Source organism: Anolis sagrei, chromosome 4, assembly GCF_037176765.1.
Source record: "Anolis sagrei isolate rAnoSag1 chromosome 4, rAnoSag1.mat, whole genome shotgun sequence".
NCBI lineage: Eukaryota > Metazoa > Chordata > Lepidosauria > Squamata > Dactyloidae > Anolis > Anolis sagrei.
In genome coordinates this window covers 197072180-197089866 of record NC_090024.1, presented here as the reverse complement: position 1 = coordinate 197089866, position 17687 = coordinate 197072180, and the positions used below count along the sequence as shown (strand labels likewise).

At 39.2% G+C, this 17687-nt stretch overlaps 1 protein-coding gene across 1 annotated transcript in view; it reads left to right on the top strand.

Annotated features, from left to right (window-relative positions):
* The window catches only part of PLXNA2 (plexin A2), a 521320-nt gene that overhangs the window by 334553 nt on the left and 169080 nt on the right, over positions 1-17687 (top strand). Inside the window, exons 10-11 of the mRNA XM_060772844.2 lie at positions 8627-8827; positions 13148-13244. Coding sequence (XP_060628827.2) covers positions 8627-8827; positions 13148-13244 — 298 coding nt within the window. The remainder of the gene's footprint in view (positions 1-8626; positions 8828-13147; positions 13245-17687) is intronic.

Below are 17687 nucleotides of genomic sequence, written 5' to 3'. Positions count from 1 at the left end.
GATATCTGCTTGCTTTTTGTCAGCATCTAGATAAAAAGGTGCCTTGAGACTATTTTTAAAAATGGCCAACCACTGGGATCCACTCCCAGCATAAACACAAATAAAATAAATACACAAAACAAAGACTAAATATCTACATCTCTTGACCCTGATAAAACCCTTGCTATTTAACTGTTAATTGTGGATCCTTATACACAATAAAATATTATAAAATATCCCAGTTGCTTCCAGGATTGAGACCCCCACACCCAGCCCAAACCCCAAGCTTAATGGAAGGTGGATACATGCCCTGCTGGGTCAAATCCCTTCTTTCTCCCTCCCCCCGCACCTCCTAGTGCATTATTTTCACATACCAGGAGCTTTCACCAGAGGAGCCCTCATGCAAGTTTGGAGTAAATGGGTTGGGAAGGGAGGGTGGGGTCACATTAAGGATTGACACCCCCCCCCCCCCCAAGGATCATGGAAGTGGTTCCTGGGAATCAATCCCCACAGGGCCCACACCTGGAAAGAGCCAGACTTACGTTAAGACCCAGATTTTTCCAGTTGTCTAGTTGTCAAATTAGAGAAGACAATTATGCTGGGGAAAGTGGAAGGCAAAAGGAAGAGGGGCCGACCAAGGGCAAGATGGATGGATGGCATCCTTGAAGTGACTGGACTGACCTTGAGGGAGCTGGGGGTGGTAACGGCCGACAGGGAGCTCTGGCGTAGGCTGGTCCATGAGGTCACGAAGAGTCGGAGACGACTGAACGAATGAACAACAACAAGTTGTCAAATTAATCCAGAGTAAACGGAGAAATTCAGGTTTACTGTGACAGGTCCCACATTTTGGGCCTGTCTGAAAGGGCCCTGTGTCTATTGATGCTCAGTGTATTTTAAATCCTTTAACATTTGATGTCTCAATATGTGTGTTATGATATAGTGAGTCCCATGCAACAGTGCAGTTCCAGCAGCAGCAGAAAGTAAATGGTACAGGTAAATCTGGATTGCTTTGAGTCTGTTTTGGAAGCAGGGCTTAGGTATCTTTCACATACAACAATTAGATAGTACTTTAACTACCATGGCTAATCCTTGGATTTGTACCTTGATGAAGCACTAGAGTTCTCTGGCAGAAAATTATATATTTCACAAAAGTACTAATTCCAAGATGAATGGTGTTAATATTCTCTAATTGTGTCATGTGAAAATCATGTTAGGGCTGTAAACATTTTATTCCCATTCATAATGTCATTACCTTGAAAGTAAGGTCACTTTCCTCTCATTCCCACAAAAGGATTTGAAAATTAGTTTGAACTACTAATTTGCACAAGATTGCTCTTTAAAATAAAATATAAACCAATATAAACCAAAGATGGCATAAAATGCTTATTAAGCAGCAGGCTAAAGGTATTTACCCATCCTATGCAGGAAGCCTCTGTTTTCTATGTGTCTATATCTGAGTTAGTGAAGATGCTAAGGCATTAAATGTGGGATTATTTTTAATTGAAAGAGGCATAAGAATGAATACTTTTGTGGTGTAATCATATACTAGATCTCCACAGGCTAAGGGACTTTGATGAAGTCCTCATGCCCTGACATATTTTGCATAGGCTGCATTTGCAAAAGGTTCTTCAGTGAAAATGCCACAATAAACTCATAGAATTGAGTTCCTCAAGTGAATGTGTCAATGAAATAATCATACAAGGTTGGGTTATGCAGAATCAAAGAGTTGGAAGAGACCTCATGGGCCATCCAGTCCAACCCCCTGCCAAGAAGCAGGAATATTGCATTCAAATCACCCCTGACAAATGGCCATCCAGCCTCTGCTTAAAAGCTTCCAAAGAAGGAGCCTCCACCACACTCCTGGGCAGAGAGTTCCACTGCTGAACGGCTCTCACAGTCAGGAAGTTCTTCCTAATGTTCAGATGGAATCTCCTCTCCTGTAGTTTGAAGCCATTGTTCCGCGTCCTAGTCTCCAAGGAAGCAGAAAACAAGCTTGCTCCCTCCTCCCTGTGGCTTCCTCTCACATATTTATACATGGCTATCATATCTCCTCTCAGCCTTCTCTTCTTCAGGCTAAACATGCCCAGTTCCCTAAGCCGCTCCTCATAGGGCTTGTTCTCCAGACCCTTGATCATTTTAGTCGCCCTCCTCTGGACACATTCCAGCTTGTCAATATCTCTCTTGAATTGAAGTGCCCAGAATTGGACACAATATTCCAGATGTGGTCTAACCAAAGCAGAATAGAGGGGTAGCATTACTTCCTTAGATCTAGACACTATGCTCTTATTGATGCAGGCCAAAATCCCATTGGCTTTTTTTGCCGCCACATCACATTATTGGCTCATGTTTAACTTGTTGTACACGAGGACTCCAAGATCTTTTTCACACGTACTGCTCTTGAGCCAGGCGTCACCCATTCTGTATCTTTGCATTTCATTTTTTCTGCCAAAGTGGAGTATCTTGCATTTGTCACTGTTGAACTTCATTTTGTTAGTTTTGGCCCATCTCTCTAATCTGTCAAGATCGTTTTGAATTCTGCTCCTGTCCTCTGGACTATTGGCTATCCCTCCCAATTTGGTGTCGTCTGCAAACTTGATGATCATGCCTTCTAGCCCTTCATCTAAGTCGTTAATAAAGATGTTGAACAGGACCGGGCCCAGGACGGAACCCTGCGGCACTCCACTTGTCACTTCTTTCCAAGATGAAGAGGAAGCATTAGTGAGCACTCTCTGTGTTCGTCCACTTAACCAATTACAGATCCACCTCACCGTAGTTTTGCCTAGCCCACATTGGACTAGTTTCCTTGCCAGAAGGTCATGGGGGACCTTGTCGAAGGCCTCACTGAAATCCAGGTACGCTACATCCACGGCGTTTCCCGCATCTACCCAGCTTGTAGCTCTATCGAAGAAAGAGATCAGATTAGTCTGGCATGACTTGTTTTTGATAAATCCATGTTGACTATTAGCGATGACTGCATTTGTTTCTAAGTGTTTGCAGACCGCTTCCTTAACAATCTTTTCCAGAATCTTGCCCGGTATCGACGTGAGGCTGACCGGACGGTAGTTGTTTGGGTCATCCTTTTTTCCCTTCTTGAAGATTGGGACCACATTGGTCCTCCTCCAATCTGCTGGAACTTCTCCCGTTCTCCAAGAACTCTCAAAGATGGTTGCCAATGGTTCCAAAATGACTTCTGCTAGTTCCTTCAATACTCTGGGGTGTAGTTGATCTGGCCCTGGGGACTTGAACTCATTAAGAGCGGCCAGGTATTCCTGGACGACTTCTTTCCCAATTTGGGGTTGGATGTCCTCCAATCCCTCATCCACTCCATCTTGCTGAGGTTGAAGACTCTCTTTTTGTGAGAAGACCGAGGCAAAGAAGGCATTAAGTAGTTCTACCTTTTCCCTATCCCCTGTCAGCATTGCCCCATCTTCTCCTCGAAGAGGTCCTATCGCCTCCTTGTTTTTCCTTTTTCTACTGACTTTTTCCACTTCTTGTGCATGTCTCTTTTGTGTCTTAGCACAGTTAGAAGTTCTTTGGACATCCATTCTGGCTTCTTTGCACTTGTCCTATTTTTTCTCTTTGTTGGCACGGTTTGCAATTGCGCCTTGAGTATTTCACTCTTGAGAAATTCCCATCCATCCGTAACTCCCTTGTCTTTTAGTATCTGTGTCCACGGAATGCTGCTCAGCATTTCCTTCATTTTTTGGAAATCAGCTCTCCTAAAGTCCAAAATGCGGGTTTGACTTGTCTTAGTTTCGGCCTTCCTTTGTACCTCAAATTGCAGGAGCACATGGTCACTTGCCCCTAAGGATCCTACTACTTCGACTGCATCGATCAGGTCCTCCGCATTTGTTAGGATGAGATCAAGAGTAGCCAATCCCCTTGTTGCCTCTTCTACCTTCTGGACCATGAAATTGTCTGCAAGGCAAGCGAGAAATTTGTTGGACCTTGTACTCTTGGCCGAGTTTGTTTTCCAGCAAATATCGGGATAGTTGAAATCGCCCATGACTACAACATCTCTTCTCTGTGCCTGTTTGGTCAACTGTTGGCAGAAGGCTTCATCAAGTTCTTCCTCCTGGCTTGGGGGTCTGTAGTAGACACCTAACGACATCTTTTTGAGTCCCAGTTCCCTTGATTCTTATCCAGATGATTTCAAGCTGGTTTCCCAGATTGCTGTCTTGAATCTCTTCTGCAGCATAAGAGTTTTTGACATATAAGGCTACTCCGCCTCCTCTCCCCTTTGTTCGGTTTCTGTGGAAGAGGTTATACCCCTCGATATCTACATTCCAGCGATAGGAGTCATCCCACCAGGTTTCAGTGATCCCTATGATATCATATTTGTGGTGTTGTGCTAAAAGTTGGAGTTCGTCTTGCTTATTTCCCATGTGAATGCACACTTAAGCTATATACATTGTAACATTGAAGGCACACTTAAGCTATATACAGAAGGACGTGTGTGCATACAAAGTACAGTATGGGTACGGTAGCACTCTTACACATTTGCACAGATCATAGTCATTTTATGCATATATAGACCTAATATGAGAAATTTCCTTTCTTTTAATTTCATAGAAGGAGGAAATTTTTAAAAGCATGACAGGAAAAAAAATCTGTTCCACTCATGTGGCTATGATATACCAGATTACAAGCAGTCCCCAAGTTACAAGCAAATCAGTTCTTTAAGTTTGTTTGTTCTCTTTAGAAGGGTTATATCAGAACATATTGTGAAAATAAAAATATTTGGAGAGGGTGTGTAATTGCAGGTTCTAATAAAATGTTAGCATTTTTAAGTACCCGAAGGACAGGGAGTCACACTTAAAAGATGTGATCCATTTGTGATCCATCCGGTACCCCTGAAGCCACACTGTCAACATTCAGTAGCAAAGTATAAAAATGCATTTTTGTTTATCATCAGCTTGACTCTGGATATAGCGATGCAGTTTTCAAGGGTGCCTTGTACAGTGCAAAAATGGTCGTAGTGAGGCTGCATGCAGTTCAAACGTAACATGATGGTCACTCCTAAATTAGACACTTCTTTTGAAAAAGTTAAAGTTAATATTTTCAATTCGTACCTTGGGAAGTCAGACTTGGCCACAGTGGTCCACGCTCTCATTACATCTAGGATAGATTATTGCAACACACTCTATGTGGGGTTGCCTTTGAAGACTGCTCAGAAGCTTCAAATAGTCCAACGAGAGGCAGCCAGGTTAATAACTGAGGCAGCATACAGGGAGCATACAACTCCCATGTTACGCCAGCTCTACTGGCTGCCTGTTTGCTAACGGGCACAATTCAAAGTTCTGGCTTTGACCTATAAAGCCCTAAATGGCCCCAGCCCAAATTACCTGTCCGAATACATCTCCCCCTATGAACCATCATGGAGATTAAGATCCTCCGGGGAGGCCCTGCTTTCTGTTCCACCATTGTCACAGGCGTGATTGGTGGGGACGAGAGACAGGGCCTTCTCAGTGATTGCTCCCCGGCTATGGAACTCCCTTCCTGGTAAGATTTCCTGTCCTTTAGAAGGATGGTAAAAACTTGGCTGTGGGACCAAGCTTTTGGGAAGGGGCAATAAAGCAGCAATAAGAAAGATTACCAGATCAATTAGATTTGACGCGGATTACTAGGATGGTTTTAAATGATGTATTTTAATATTTTGATAAATGTTTTTAATGTTTATGTATGTGTATATGAATTTGTGTCCCGGCATTGAATGTTTGCCATAGATATGCTGTGCTCCGCCCTGAGTCCCCTTCGGAGTGAGAAGGGTGGAATATAAATTTTTAAAATAAATAAATAAATAATTCCCAATCATTGGACATAATTATTACTGTTATGATTATATTCCAAACCATGTTCAGTATAATAGGTATGGCTGCACAGCAGAATTGTCTGTAAGGGTCATACTGATTACTGAGTCTTGCATTATTATCGCAAATCCTAAAATTGTAGGTATTTTCAATACTACAACTGTAAGCTCTCAGTTGTTATTGAAACTAAGAATGTTGAGTTCCAACTTCCAAGTACTAATAGCTTCTTCAAGTAATGCTTATAAATGGATTCATAATATTATAAAAACCCAGGAACCAAAAGACAAATGGAAAATCAATCTTGAATAGGCTGTTCTCTGTTCTGTTTCCATCTAATGAATCTAGTTGATTGCTCATAATAATCTAAACAAAAAGTTGCCTTAATATGTAATCTTTTTTTAAAAAAATCTATTGATTCTTTCAGAACATCAGAAAAACAGGGTATTACATAAACTGTGATGTCATGAGCTGAAACTTTTCATTTGTTAATTAGCAAATGTAACTCCTGGTATTTGCTGTTAACAAATCATGCTTCAGGGCACAGTGTGTAATTGGATGAGTGATTTATTCTGAAAGTTGTGGGTGCTGTGAATTATATATTTCTGCTTTCTTGTTGCTGGAGCTATCTAAATAAAATAAATTATTACAAATGAAAAGAGGCTCTCAAAGTAGATTAATATGCCACACCAATGTATTTGTTAAATGTTTACATTCATTGGTGTGAAAATTGTCATCTATTTATGCACTAAGTGGAGTGAATCTTTCTTTTTACAAAGATTTCCCCATTTTGAAAGGAGCTCTATGTTCTAAATACCCTAAAGGCATGAGAGTATATTTGATCTTGAAAGCTAAGCTGGGTCAGTCCTGGTTAATACAGGCAGTCCCCAAGTTATGAAAAAGATGGGTTCTATAGGTTTGTTCTTAAGATGAATTTGTATTTAAGTTGGAACAGGTACATCTTTTAAGTGTGACACACACACACACACACACACAAGCTTGGAAGTTAGGTGTTTGTAATTCAGGAACTGCCTGTATTTGAGACCACCAAGTGCTGTGGGCTATATTTTGGAAAAAGGGAACTGACAAATCCAACTGAGTATTCCTTGCATTAAAAAAAACCCTATGAAATTTATGGAATTGCCATAAATCAACAGATGACTTAAATCCACACAAACACTGTGTTCTTAAGTCAGCCCGTTTTGTTGAAAAATGTCAATGGGAACTCTTGACTTTACTGTCACTGTTGTGTTTATTCATAAATCATTCCAGAGGAGTCTTCCTGTGTCTCCAGCTGTCTAAATGAAATATATTTAATATGATGACAGTTTGGTTTGTTTACTAATTTAATGAGAAATTGCTCTAGAGCAAGGTTTGGGATCTTGTAATCCTAGGGTGGCCAGTTAGACTTTATTTAAAAAAGATAGATACCTATATAGCATTTAAATACGTTAATTTATATGTATAGATGGAAATGTAGATGACATTACTACCATTAATGTGGAAATAAAATGCTCCTCAACAAAGTGGGGGAAGGTGTGCTCAGGTATATCTGCTCATTCTGCTATCCAGGTGCCAGTTGGTGATGGGTATCTTGTTGATATTTTATTTTTATTTATTTTCAGCCTAGACTTAGAAAATATAAGATTATTTTAAACAGATTTCTGTCTTCTCTCAGCCGTTCAAATTTTCAAACAGGAGAAGACAGATTCCTGGTGTTACTGGAATAGCTCAACATTTCTTAGGATTGTGCTAACTAGGGTTGGCGGCATTTCCTGTCAATAATTGGAGAACACCCATTGCTCATTGGGTTGTCCTCTGTAAAGCAGATCACATTTCATTTTAAACCCAAACGCCTCCTCCAAATGTAAGTAAGTAATTAAGTAAAAAATTATTTCTATCCTGCCCTGTTTCCCTATGAGGACTCAGGGTGGCTCACAGCATGAAAGGCAAACATTCAATGCCATTGAAAAATGGAACAATAAATTAACAAAATTCCAATAGACAATACAGCACATTCAATAATTATATAAATCAGAAGAGAAACAATAATAACAAATTAAAAACAATATCAATAAAACAGGGTTAAAATCCATGTCCATATTACATTCCTATTTCATAAGGCCGAATCTTTAACCATTCGCATTTCCATAAGCCTGGGTACATAGGAAGATGTTTATTGGCTTCCTAAAGGAGGACAGCGATGGGGCCATTCTGATATCCTTCAGGAAAGAGTTTCAGAGGCAAGGGGCAGAGAAGGACCTCTCACTCATCCCCACCAACTGGGTTTGAGATGGGGGTGGGACTAAGAGGAGGACTTCCCCTGATGGGCACAGTGACAGGGCAGGTTCAAATGAGGAGAGGCGATTGGTCAGGTAGTCTGGACCCAAACCATTTAGGGTTTTAATGGTAACAACCAGCACTTTAAATTTTGCCTGATAGCAAACTGGGAGCCAGTGGAGTTGCCGTAACATGAGAATTGTTCTCTCCCTGTACGGTGCTCCTGTTAGTAACCTGGCTGCTGATCCCTGCACCGGCTAAAGCTTCCAAGCGCTCTTTAAAGGCAGCCCCACATAGAGTGCAGTGAATTGGGGCATCCCACCTCCTGGCATCCTTTCATACCAAGCCAAACAAGTAAACAAACAAACAAATCCTCCAGCCAGCTCTAAATGATCATTTATATTTTGAGTGTGAAACAGATTTTTGAGACAACCAGATGTAAGATCAGCTTCTTGCAATAGAGGGCATGGTGATAAGATGACACTCCATATATGCCATTAAGATTCAAAGCCATTCACACATATTTTCCTGAATACCTCTTTTTTGTATATATTTTCCAGGACTGCCCACAGCTTTTCCCCACAGAAGAGATTTTGATTCCTGTCGGTGAGGTGAAGCCCATTACACTGAAAGCTAAAAACTTACCCCAACCTCAGTCTGGCCAGCGTGGATATGAGTGTGTCCTCAACATCCAAGGCGTGATTCATCGTGTACCTGCTCTTCGTTTCAACAGCTCAAGTGTCCAGTGCCAGAACAGCTCGGTAAAGTGAGGGGATTTGAAGCTGGGGGGAAGAGGCAGAAGGGTATCCCTGGAAGAAAAAAGGACTATGTGTGAAAGGAATTGTTGTTACAGAATTGTGGGTATCACAGTAGTTCTAGTCTGCCTTTCAACAAAGGAAGTACCAACTGGTCTCTCAAAAATATTTAAATCTCAAACAAGAAATTCACTTCAACTAAAATAGTGCAGAACAATCATTTAATTATACTTTGCAGCAACAGTATAGAATTCCAGCTAATTCCTTGAATTTAGGGTCAAAATTCTTTCTTTTATTGGTGAGTATTCTAGAATATTGAGTTCACTAGAAAGGGTGACTATCATTCCTCCCTGGAAAAAAATAAAACCAGAATGTGAGTCTCAATTACAGACTTGTGGGAAATAATCTGAAAAGAAAATCAACACGAGAAAGAAATGAATGCTTTTCACGCCAGATCAACTTGTGAGAAGGATGCTCCCGCAGTTTTAGACATTTATTTTTTTATTTATTTATTTTTATTTGAACTTATATGCCGCCACTCCCCTAGGGCTCGGAGCGGCTTACAAGAATGGCTAAAATCTAACAAAATTTAAAAGCTATTTAAAACAATTTAAAAACAGCAGTATCAAACATTAAAAGCCTGTCGAAACAGGTATGTCTTACATGCCCTGCGGAAAGCTGGTAAGTCCCACAAGGCACGGTTTTATGCACAGTGTACAGAAGTCTTTAAACCTGGCCTTACTTTCAGTCACTTTAGTTTTATACATTCATTTTGTCTGAAAGGGCTACACAAAAAGTAGAATGCATTATCAAACATATTGAATACTATATGTTTTGATAATGTGAAATAGCTGAATGATACCATCAATATTCAAGTATCTAGATTTTATCGGTATGAGGATTTAGCATTATTATTTGGCTCTCCTTTCAGATATCTGGCAGATGGACCAATTATTGTTAATGACTATTGTCTGGGCTCACACAGGTGGAAAAATAGCTTTGCTAGTCTTTATATAATGATTAGTCCCAACAGAAATGGATCAACAGCTCCATTTCTATGAACAATTATACCAGAATTCTGTTCTTCACTCCCAATGGCCTCACCTTAATCAATAAATTACGTGATTATATCAGAGACTGAAGCAACGATAGATTTTCATAGGATGATAGTTAATTATTTTTTTACAAAGCCTCAAAGAAAATGGCTGCCCTGTCTGGGAGTTGTGAATCCTTTTTGCTGTCCTGTTACAAATAAATAAATGTAAAATTGATGCCATGTGAGTTGTAGAGTGGCTTCCAATGTAACAGAAAAAAATCAATTAGAAACTGTGCAATCTCCTAGGAACTGACATATTAACTACCAAGTATTGGATATTAACCTCTTCTATTCATCATGACTGCCTATTCCTTAATGCCACAGCTTTTTTATGTAGTGTGCTTGGAACTTTTTGTCCAGCATTATAACTTCCTTTCGAAGTGAAAAATACATTTTGGTAATTCTTGATAAGTGGAGGAATATCGTACATTCAGTAGTGTTTGGAGTATCTAAGACACTGCCATCTTAGCTGGGGAAGCTACGAATGAAGCAAATGTAGATAGCACAAGAGAAAGGTGTGGGGAAACATTTATTCGGGGAGATGAATTTTTAAAAAGAGGGGGAGGGGGTTAAACTAATCCTGAATTCCAGGCGGGAATGTGCTACAGGCGAGTGAGGTGTTTAATTAGAATCCTGGCCCCAGAGAAGATCTTTTATCTGTCAGCTTCCCGTCTGTGACTGTGGGGGGTCAGGAAAGGGGGAGTTGGGGCGGGGATGTGACAAAGGTGTTAAGGCAAAGCTAATTCACACACCAGAGATAAAGAGAATTGCAGGCCGTCTTATCAGGCAGCTGTCAAATTCCAGGCCACTGTTGTCTGATAGAATGTGCAATACTGGAAAGCTGCCTCTTACCGGGAGAAGGGATGGAATGAGCAGGCAAGTGAAAAGAGAGCAAAGAAAGGCATGAAAAATAATCTCCCTTAAATTACTGGAGTCTAGACTGCTACTGCCACTTTGTTCCTGGAAACATGGTGGGTCTCAGGTATTTTACTGCCCCAAACAGAATAGCAAATAGCCCCCCTGCCTTGACTGTCAAGTTGCATAATAACCTAGGCCAGTCATATCATTTGCTACCTGTTGCAGATCTCTCTCACATATTTTTCTGGCACTATAAAAACAATAATAATAAACTGAATAACCCATAAATGCTGTGGGTTATTCGGTTTATTATGATTGTTTTTATAGTGCCAGAAAAATACTTGAGAGATTAAAACTGCATTATATGGACAGTGTAGATGCATATAATGCAGTTCATTGCAATTAAACTGCATTATATGAATATATTCTGACTATATAGATGTGGGCTTTGTTCCAAAGGCAAGCAAAAATTACCATTGGGGTGATGCCAGAGATACAAATCCATATGCTTTCTAGAAGTATATAAATAACATCACTGGTTGCTTAGCGATATTGAAGACAATGAGATCTTAAATAATGACTGAAACATAGAAATTCAGAGCTCACAACATTTTAAAAAATATCCCAAGAATTAGGACAGTTACAACAATCCTATCAATGTTTTCTGAGACATGAATTCAAGGAGACTTGGTCACAAATATAAGGTTTCCAAGAATACCAAAGGCATAGTTAATTCTTACATGGATGACGCAATCTGTTTATTCCTGTTTGTATCTCCCCTTTCTTGTAAAAAGCTCAAAGGGGATATACATTGTCACAGTTGTGGTTATTATGTCCAATGCCTGGCAACCCTATCATAGGGTTTTCTCGACTAGTTCTTATTTAGGGTTCTACTAGCATCTTCCTCATAAGACTGAGATCATTTAACTTGCTCATGCTCACTCAATAAATTCTGTTGCCTGAGTGGGGTTTTGAATCCTAGTCATCCAGAATCTTAGTTCAATATTCAAACTCCAACACCATGCTGTAACTTTCTCCACCATGATGCCTCTCTACGTACAGAGAGCTGTACAAAGAGACATTGTGGTAGAAAGAGATCCAACATGGTGTAATAACTTTAGTATTGGATTATGATTCTGGAGGACCAGGGTTCGAATCCCCACTCAGACATGGAAACCCATTGCATGATATTGGGTAAGCAAACTCTCTCGGTGGTTAAGAGGAAGGCAGTTGTGTGTGTACTGTAACACAATTCAAAGTTTTGGCTCCTTTTAAAGTTCAAAGTATGGAAATAAAATAAACTAATAAAAGTTCCAAATAAGTTATTATTCAATTCCATCTGAGTTTGTCAACACAGCACCTACCCCATTCCATGCTGATGGCAATCTTGGAACTCAGGTTGGTTTTGTGCTGTTGGACTTTCTAGGCAAGTGAGTGACTTTGGTGATACTTTCAAGACAGAACATTTTTAGTGTTCATTGAAAGATATTGATTAGGTCACACCTCAGAAAGAACTGGAGGATAAGGTGCAAAGGCATTGAGGAAGCATTACAGTTTATAGTACTGTCAAACTACTTTCTCATTGCCTAGTTTCATTTCTTTTTCTGTAACATTTTGATCTTAATGCCTCAGAGCTACTTAAAGAAATTCCTCAGCAGAAACTGTGAAGCCCAAATGATATCTGTGTCATAGTTTTGTTATAAAATGCACAAGTTTAGTTATAATGGGCTTAACCTTCTTATTGGGAAAAGTAATGTGTAAAACAGATCTTATACGCCAAAAGAGAGAAAGAAATAGTAGCTGGGTAGACATACAAATGCACACAGAGCAATTAAACTACTATAGGCAATCAGAAGATATCAGATAAACCAACTCCTAATACTTACGTTAGTTTAATGTGCAAATGATAGCTCTTGGGTGTTATTCAAATTCTTGAAAGAGAGGCTAGCAGCAAAATATTTAGAGTGTCAGCCAACCAAGTATGCATTCTTTCTAAATATTCTATTCTGAACCCAATGTGCTTTCTCTTTGGACTGTTAACATTTTATTTTTCCTCTCATTAATTCTTTTGTTGGTGAAGGGGTTTTATTGGCAAACCAAGGATTGACTGGTGAGAACAGTCTGCATGAACTGGATAATTAATCTATTTCCTCTCTCCAGGTTTGTCAGCTCGTTTAATTATCCCACTATGGCAAGAAGTGTCTCTTTCCATGCAGATGATAGAAATATATGTTAAAAATGGCAGTCAGTTAGATCTTGCCACTGTTTTCTGACCTGTGCATTGTCAAACATCTCTTTTAAATCTAATGGCTCTTTCCCTCCTTTTCTCATATAAAGGCTACATAAATATATTTACTTTCCTTCTTCTATAGTATCTCTATGATGGAATGGACATAAGTAACTTAGCAGTAGATTTTGCTGTGGTGTGGAATGGGAACTTCATTATTGACAACCCAGAGGATTTGAAAGGTAAAGACTTCTTAGTTTATTTTAATGTCTTTCAGTTGATGAACATTATGGGCTAGATAGGTGTCCAAAAGGATTTTTTTCAGGTTCTTTTCTCAACCATTTGCGATAATTGTGTTGGTTAATAAAAGGTATTGTTTCACTAAGAGTAGGTGTTGCACTCCAGCCTGGATTCACCTTTACACTCAACACCACACAGGAGTCCAATAGTATTAACTAAGCAATTTATTGCGAAAAGAAAATTTGAAAGGCAAAAGATAATATAAATAGCAATGTCCAAAAAAGCAATGTCCAACAAGCACAGGAAAAAGGCATTCAAGGAGCAATCATCCAAACAGCACAGTTCTATTCAAAAATAACAAGATATAGGAAAAACCCAGGAATCAAAACATAGGCATAAATCCAAAACGAGGAATAGAGGAACTTCTTAAAAACACGAATCCATGAACATGAATACCATACTTTCCCAAAGATCTTACACATAGATGTGAACATGAAACAAGACCCAAGATCCACACGGTAACGCAGTGTTGTCTGATCTCACCCTTAAGAAAACAATCCTTTAATTTAAGGATCACAAAGCCATGAAGTCATGCCTTTGAGATCTGCTCTGTTGCTTCAAGCATTTCTCACCCTGTTTCTCACAAATTGTGACCTCCGTAATTTGGCTCCATCCTCCTGGAGATTGAGTCTCAAACTCCTACTGACTGCAAGTGTGTTCTCAAGGGAAATTTCTCTCCCTTACAACTCCTTATCTTTCATGCTAAGAAATGACTAGGGGAAAGGTTCTCCCTATTGTCTGATGCCACAGCATATCCCTGTCTGCTCTGTTCTGAAGCTGTTTCACTCTCACCAGACACAAGCCCATTCTTCCAGGCAGAATCCTGATCTAAAATCCCCTCGTTGCCCTCACTGGAAACCCCATCAGTCCTCACAACCTCTGATAAAACAAACCCATCACCTTCAGCCTCTGGCTGAACTTTTTTTTTTGTCGTGTCAGAAGTGACTTGAGAAACTCCAAGTCGCTTCTGGTGTGAGAGAATTGGCCGTCTGCAAGGACGTTGCCCAGGAGACGCCTGGATGATTTGATGTTTTTATCATCCTTGTGGGAGGCTTCTCTCATGTCCCCTCTTGAGGAGCTGGAGCTGATAGAGGGAGCTCATCCGCCTCTCCCCGGATTTGAATTTGCGACCTTCAGTCCTGCCGGCACAGGGGTTTAACCCACTGTGCCACCGGGGGCTCCTGGCTGAACTACAACACCAGGATTGTTTATTTCTAGCCAGGGTTTTGCAGTTGCTTTTTTACAACAGTAAAATAAATACTCTTTTTTTATAACACAACATTATATTTCTCTGATTCTCAGACCTAGCACATCTGACTGCAGATGTGTCCAATTAAAGATTCACACACTAAAATTATTTTAATCAGAGAGAGACAGATCAATTATATTTTAACTATAACTGTTCACCCAGAACAGAAAAAAAAGTATCTGGAAGTAGGATTCTTTTTTGTTTTGATGTTACCTGTTTTAGAATTACATCTAAACTTTTTCTTGAAATAAATCCTAGTTTCTCCCTTCGCCTTGTGTTCTTCCAGCTCTTTTCCCCTCTACAAATCATATAAAACATCTAGATTCATGCAAAAGTTCCAAAATTAATTTTGCCAATTTTCACTGGAGCTTCTTTGATGTTGTTTAGGAGTCAAAGTACAAAAGTGCTTTAGCAATATTATAATAGTGAAATATTGGAATCATTTTGCTTTGATATAAATATTCCTGGTTCCCTCACTAGAGCTCTGTTGAAACAGTGTCCTGGAAACAACAGCTGTATTTACTGGGAGTGGATATCTTAGCTGGTTCCATGATAATAAAAACAACCAATAGAGATATATTTAATTTTGGAAAATATTAGGTTAATTTATACTGAACTGGAAATTGAGAGTACTTGATAACACCCAGAGTTCCCAGTAAATACTTTAGGTTAAAGATAAAATCACATGGATTTCACAATAAACTTGGTTTGTACAGGAACGAAACCTGGGACTTTCAATAATATAGTAAGGGTAAGAACTGGAATAAGCATCTGGACTATTTGTAAGCTGTGTGAAGTATTATGCTTTAAACTATAAATATCAACATTTCAGAACCTATAAGAAGTATAAGCAAAACCAGTATAAAAGTTGGCAACACCAGATGTTTGTGTGGTATTTCTTAAGAAGAAGTTTCTCCTCCAGAGGACCCCTTCTTTTCTTCAAGTGTCAACCAGAGTGTTCATTTTACACATGTGTTCATTTTACACTGCAAAACTACCTTTTATTGTGCTGTATATGCCCTGCCTGTGGGGGTTTCATCCTCAAACATTAATCCCTTCTGCTTAATGTTCCTGTTATAAGGTAGTGAGGCTTGAAACAGACAAATAGGGTTTTCTTTAGAGAATTAAAGACTGTTAGAAAGTAGAATAGCTTCTCCTGATGTTTGTGCTCATCCTACCTTTTCCTCTGGCAAGTTCATTCCTCTTGGGTTACATGGGAGTTGTAGTTTACAGTGTCTCTGGAATTAATCACTGGAAAGAAATGAAAAATACAACAGCATGCACACTGTCAGACAACTATACTCTTGAGCATTCCTGGAAACATCCAGGATAAAAAAAGTTTACAGTCTACCATCTCTTGCCCTTTTACTATTCCCCCGCTAACAACTCCTTCCCAAGTACATTTGCTTTGGGCTATTGGGTTCAGATGATTGTCAGAAAATGGAGTATGAGCAAAAGCCAGACTTGAAATGAGACTTTAGTTTGGTTAATAATTTTCTGAACAGAGGAAGTTCATTTTCCTCCACTTCTGGATTTCCTGACATCTGTACTTTAAGAATGAAGTCCTTTGACACCTGGGGGATAGAAAAAACGAAGACATTCGTTATGAGTTTGGGCATTACTGCTTTTGCTACTTTTCACTCTCTTTCTAAAAACAACCCTTCTATCTTTACAAGTAATTGGAATACATTGAATAATTTTGTACATTTGTGTTTCTTTACACTCAGCAGGTATTTATGTTTAATATTTAAGATTAAAGTCATTGATGTGGGCTCTAATTCAGCCGTGAGTTTGTTGGTTATGTAGATGCACATCTGCTTCTCCTAATGTATTTCAATTATACAGCACTTCATTTATAGAAAATGTACATGAAATTTTCTTTGGAGAAAGTGAAGTTTGATAAAAATCCCAAATGTTAAATTGTATCCCTTGTTTCCTTCCTGTTGTTGCATCATTGCTTGATTATGACAACTTTATATAAAGCCAATCCACATTTGACAGCCCTTTAAAGTATAAAGGCTGTAAACACTGGTCACCATTTACACTGAACCATGAACAAGATCTGTAGTCATGTATTTTTTTACTCAAGTTGATTGCAAACAGCATGTATTGTATGCTTAAAAATATGTAGTTTGATTGGGTAAATCTCTGCTTAATTTACAAGAAAAGCTGTTGAATGGTGCCTGCTGGTACAGGTGGAATGCATAGAAAAATACACATGGTATCCAAGTCAGTTGTTATAAGACTAAATCTCTGGCAGTTCAGATCAAAGCAAGCCTTGTGAAAACAGCAGACTTGCTCCATGAAATGAATACCCATTAAACAATCTGATTTTTATGGCAGCAAGGACATCCATTTAGTGGGTCCTGTTTGTTCCCATCTGAGCAATGTTTTGCTTTTGAGCACTTTTGACATTTACTGTGGAACCTGATATATTGGAAGTCCTGCCAGGCTCCCTGGGAATGGAGACATTGTTTTCAATGAGGTCTTTCTTGGTTGAAATCAGCAGAGGAAACTAAACAAAGAGGTTTTGAAGCTTGCCATCCAAATCAGGCATGGAAGAAATAATACCTAAGAACATCTGTGGAAAGGTTCAACAGGAAGGAGAAAAGTTTATATACCCACATTGTACAAACTCTCCTGCACAAGCAGAGACCTTACATAACCTTTAACATAGTTTTTGAGTTCTGTTTTTGGTTGTAACATGGTTCCTGCCATTTACATAAAACTGGAGAGAGAGCACCTCAAGATCCTTATTACTGTCTCTCTGAAAATTGTTTGATAGTGAATGTTAAATGCTTCCTTCATAAGCCTCCATGCCAGAATTTTAAAAGTGCCTATTTTATCTGTTATTTTGTTTTATTTTTTTCATTGCATTGGATGGATGCATTCTGATCTCATTGAATAGCCAGAATACTAGGTTTTCCAGAAGAGCTAACTTTGCACGTTTTTTCCCCACAAACTCATTTCAATCTCCAAATTGGAATCAACCTGCTAACAATTTGTGTATGTCATATCTGCTTCTCTGCAGCTTTGTTAGTTAAAAAATTACCATGAAACACTATTTGAGCCAATATGTTTGAGATTTGTTTATAATGCACAGCTATATTTTTTCTATGAAAACTATATCAGTCAC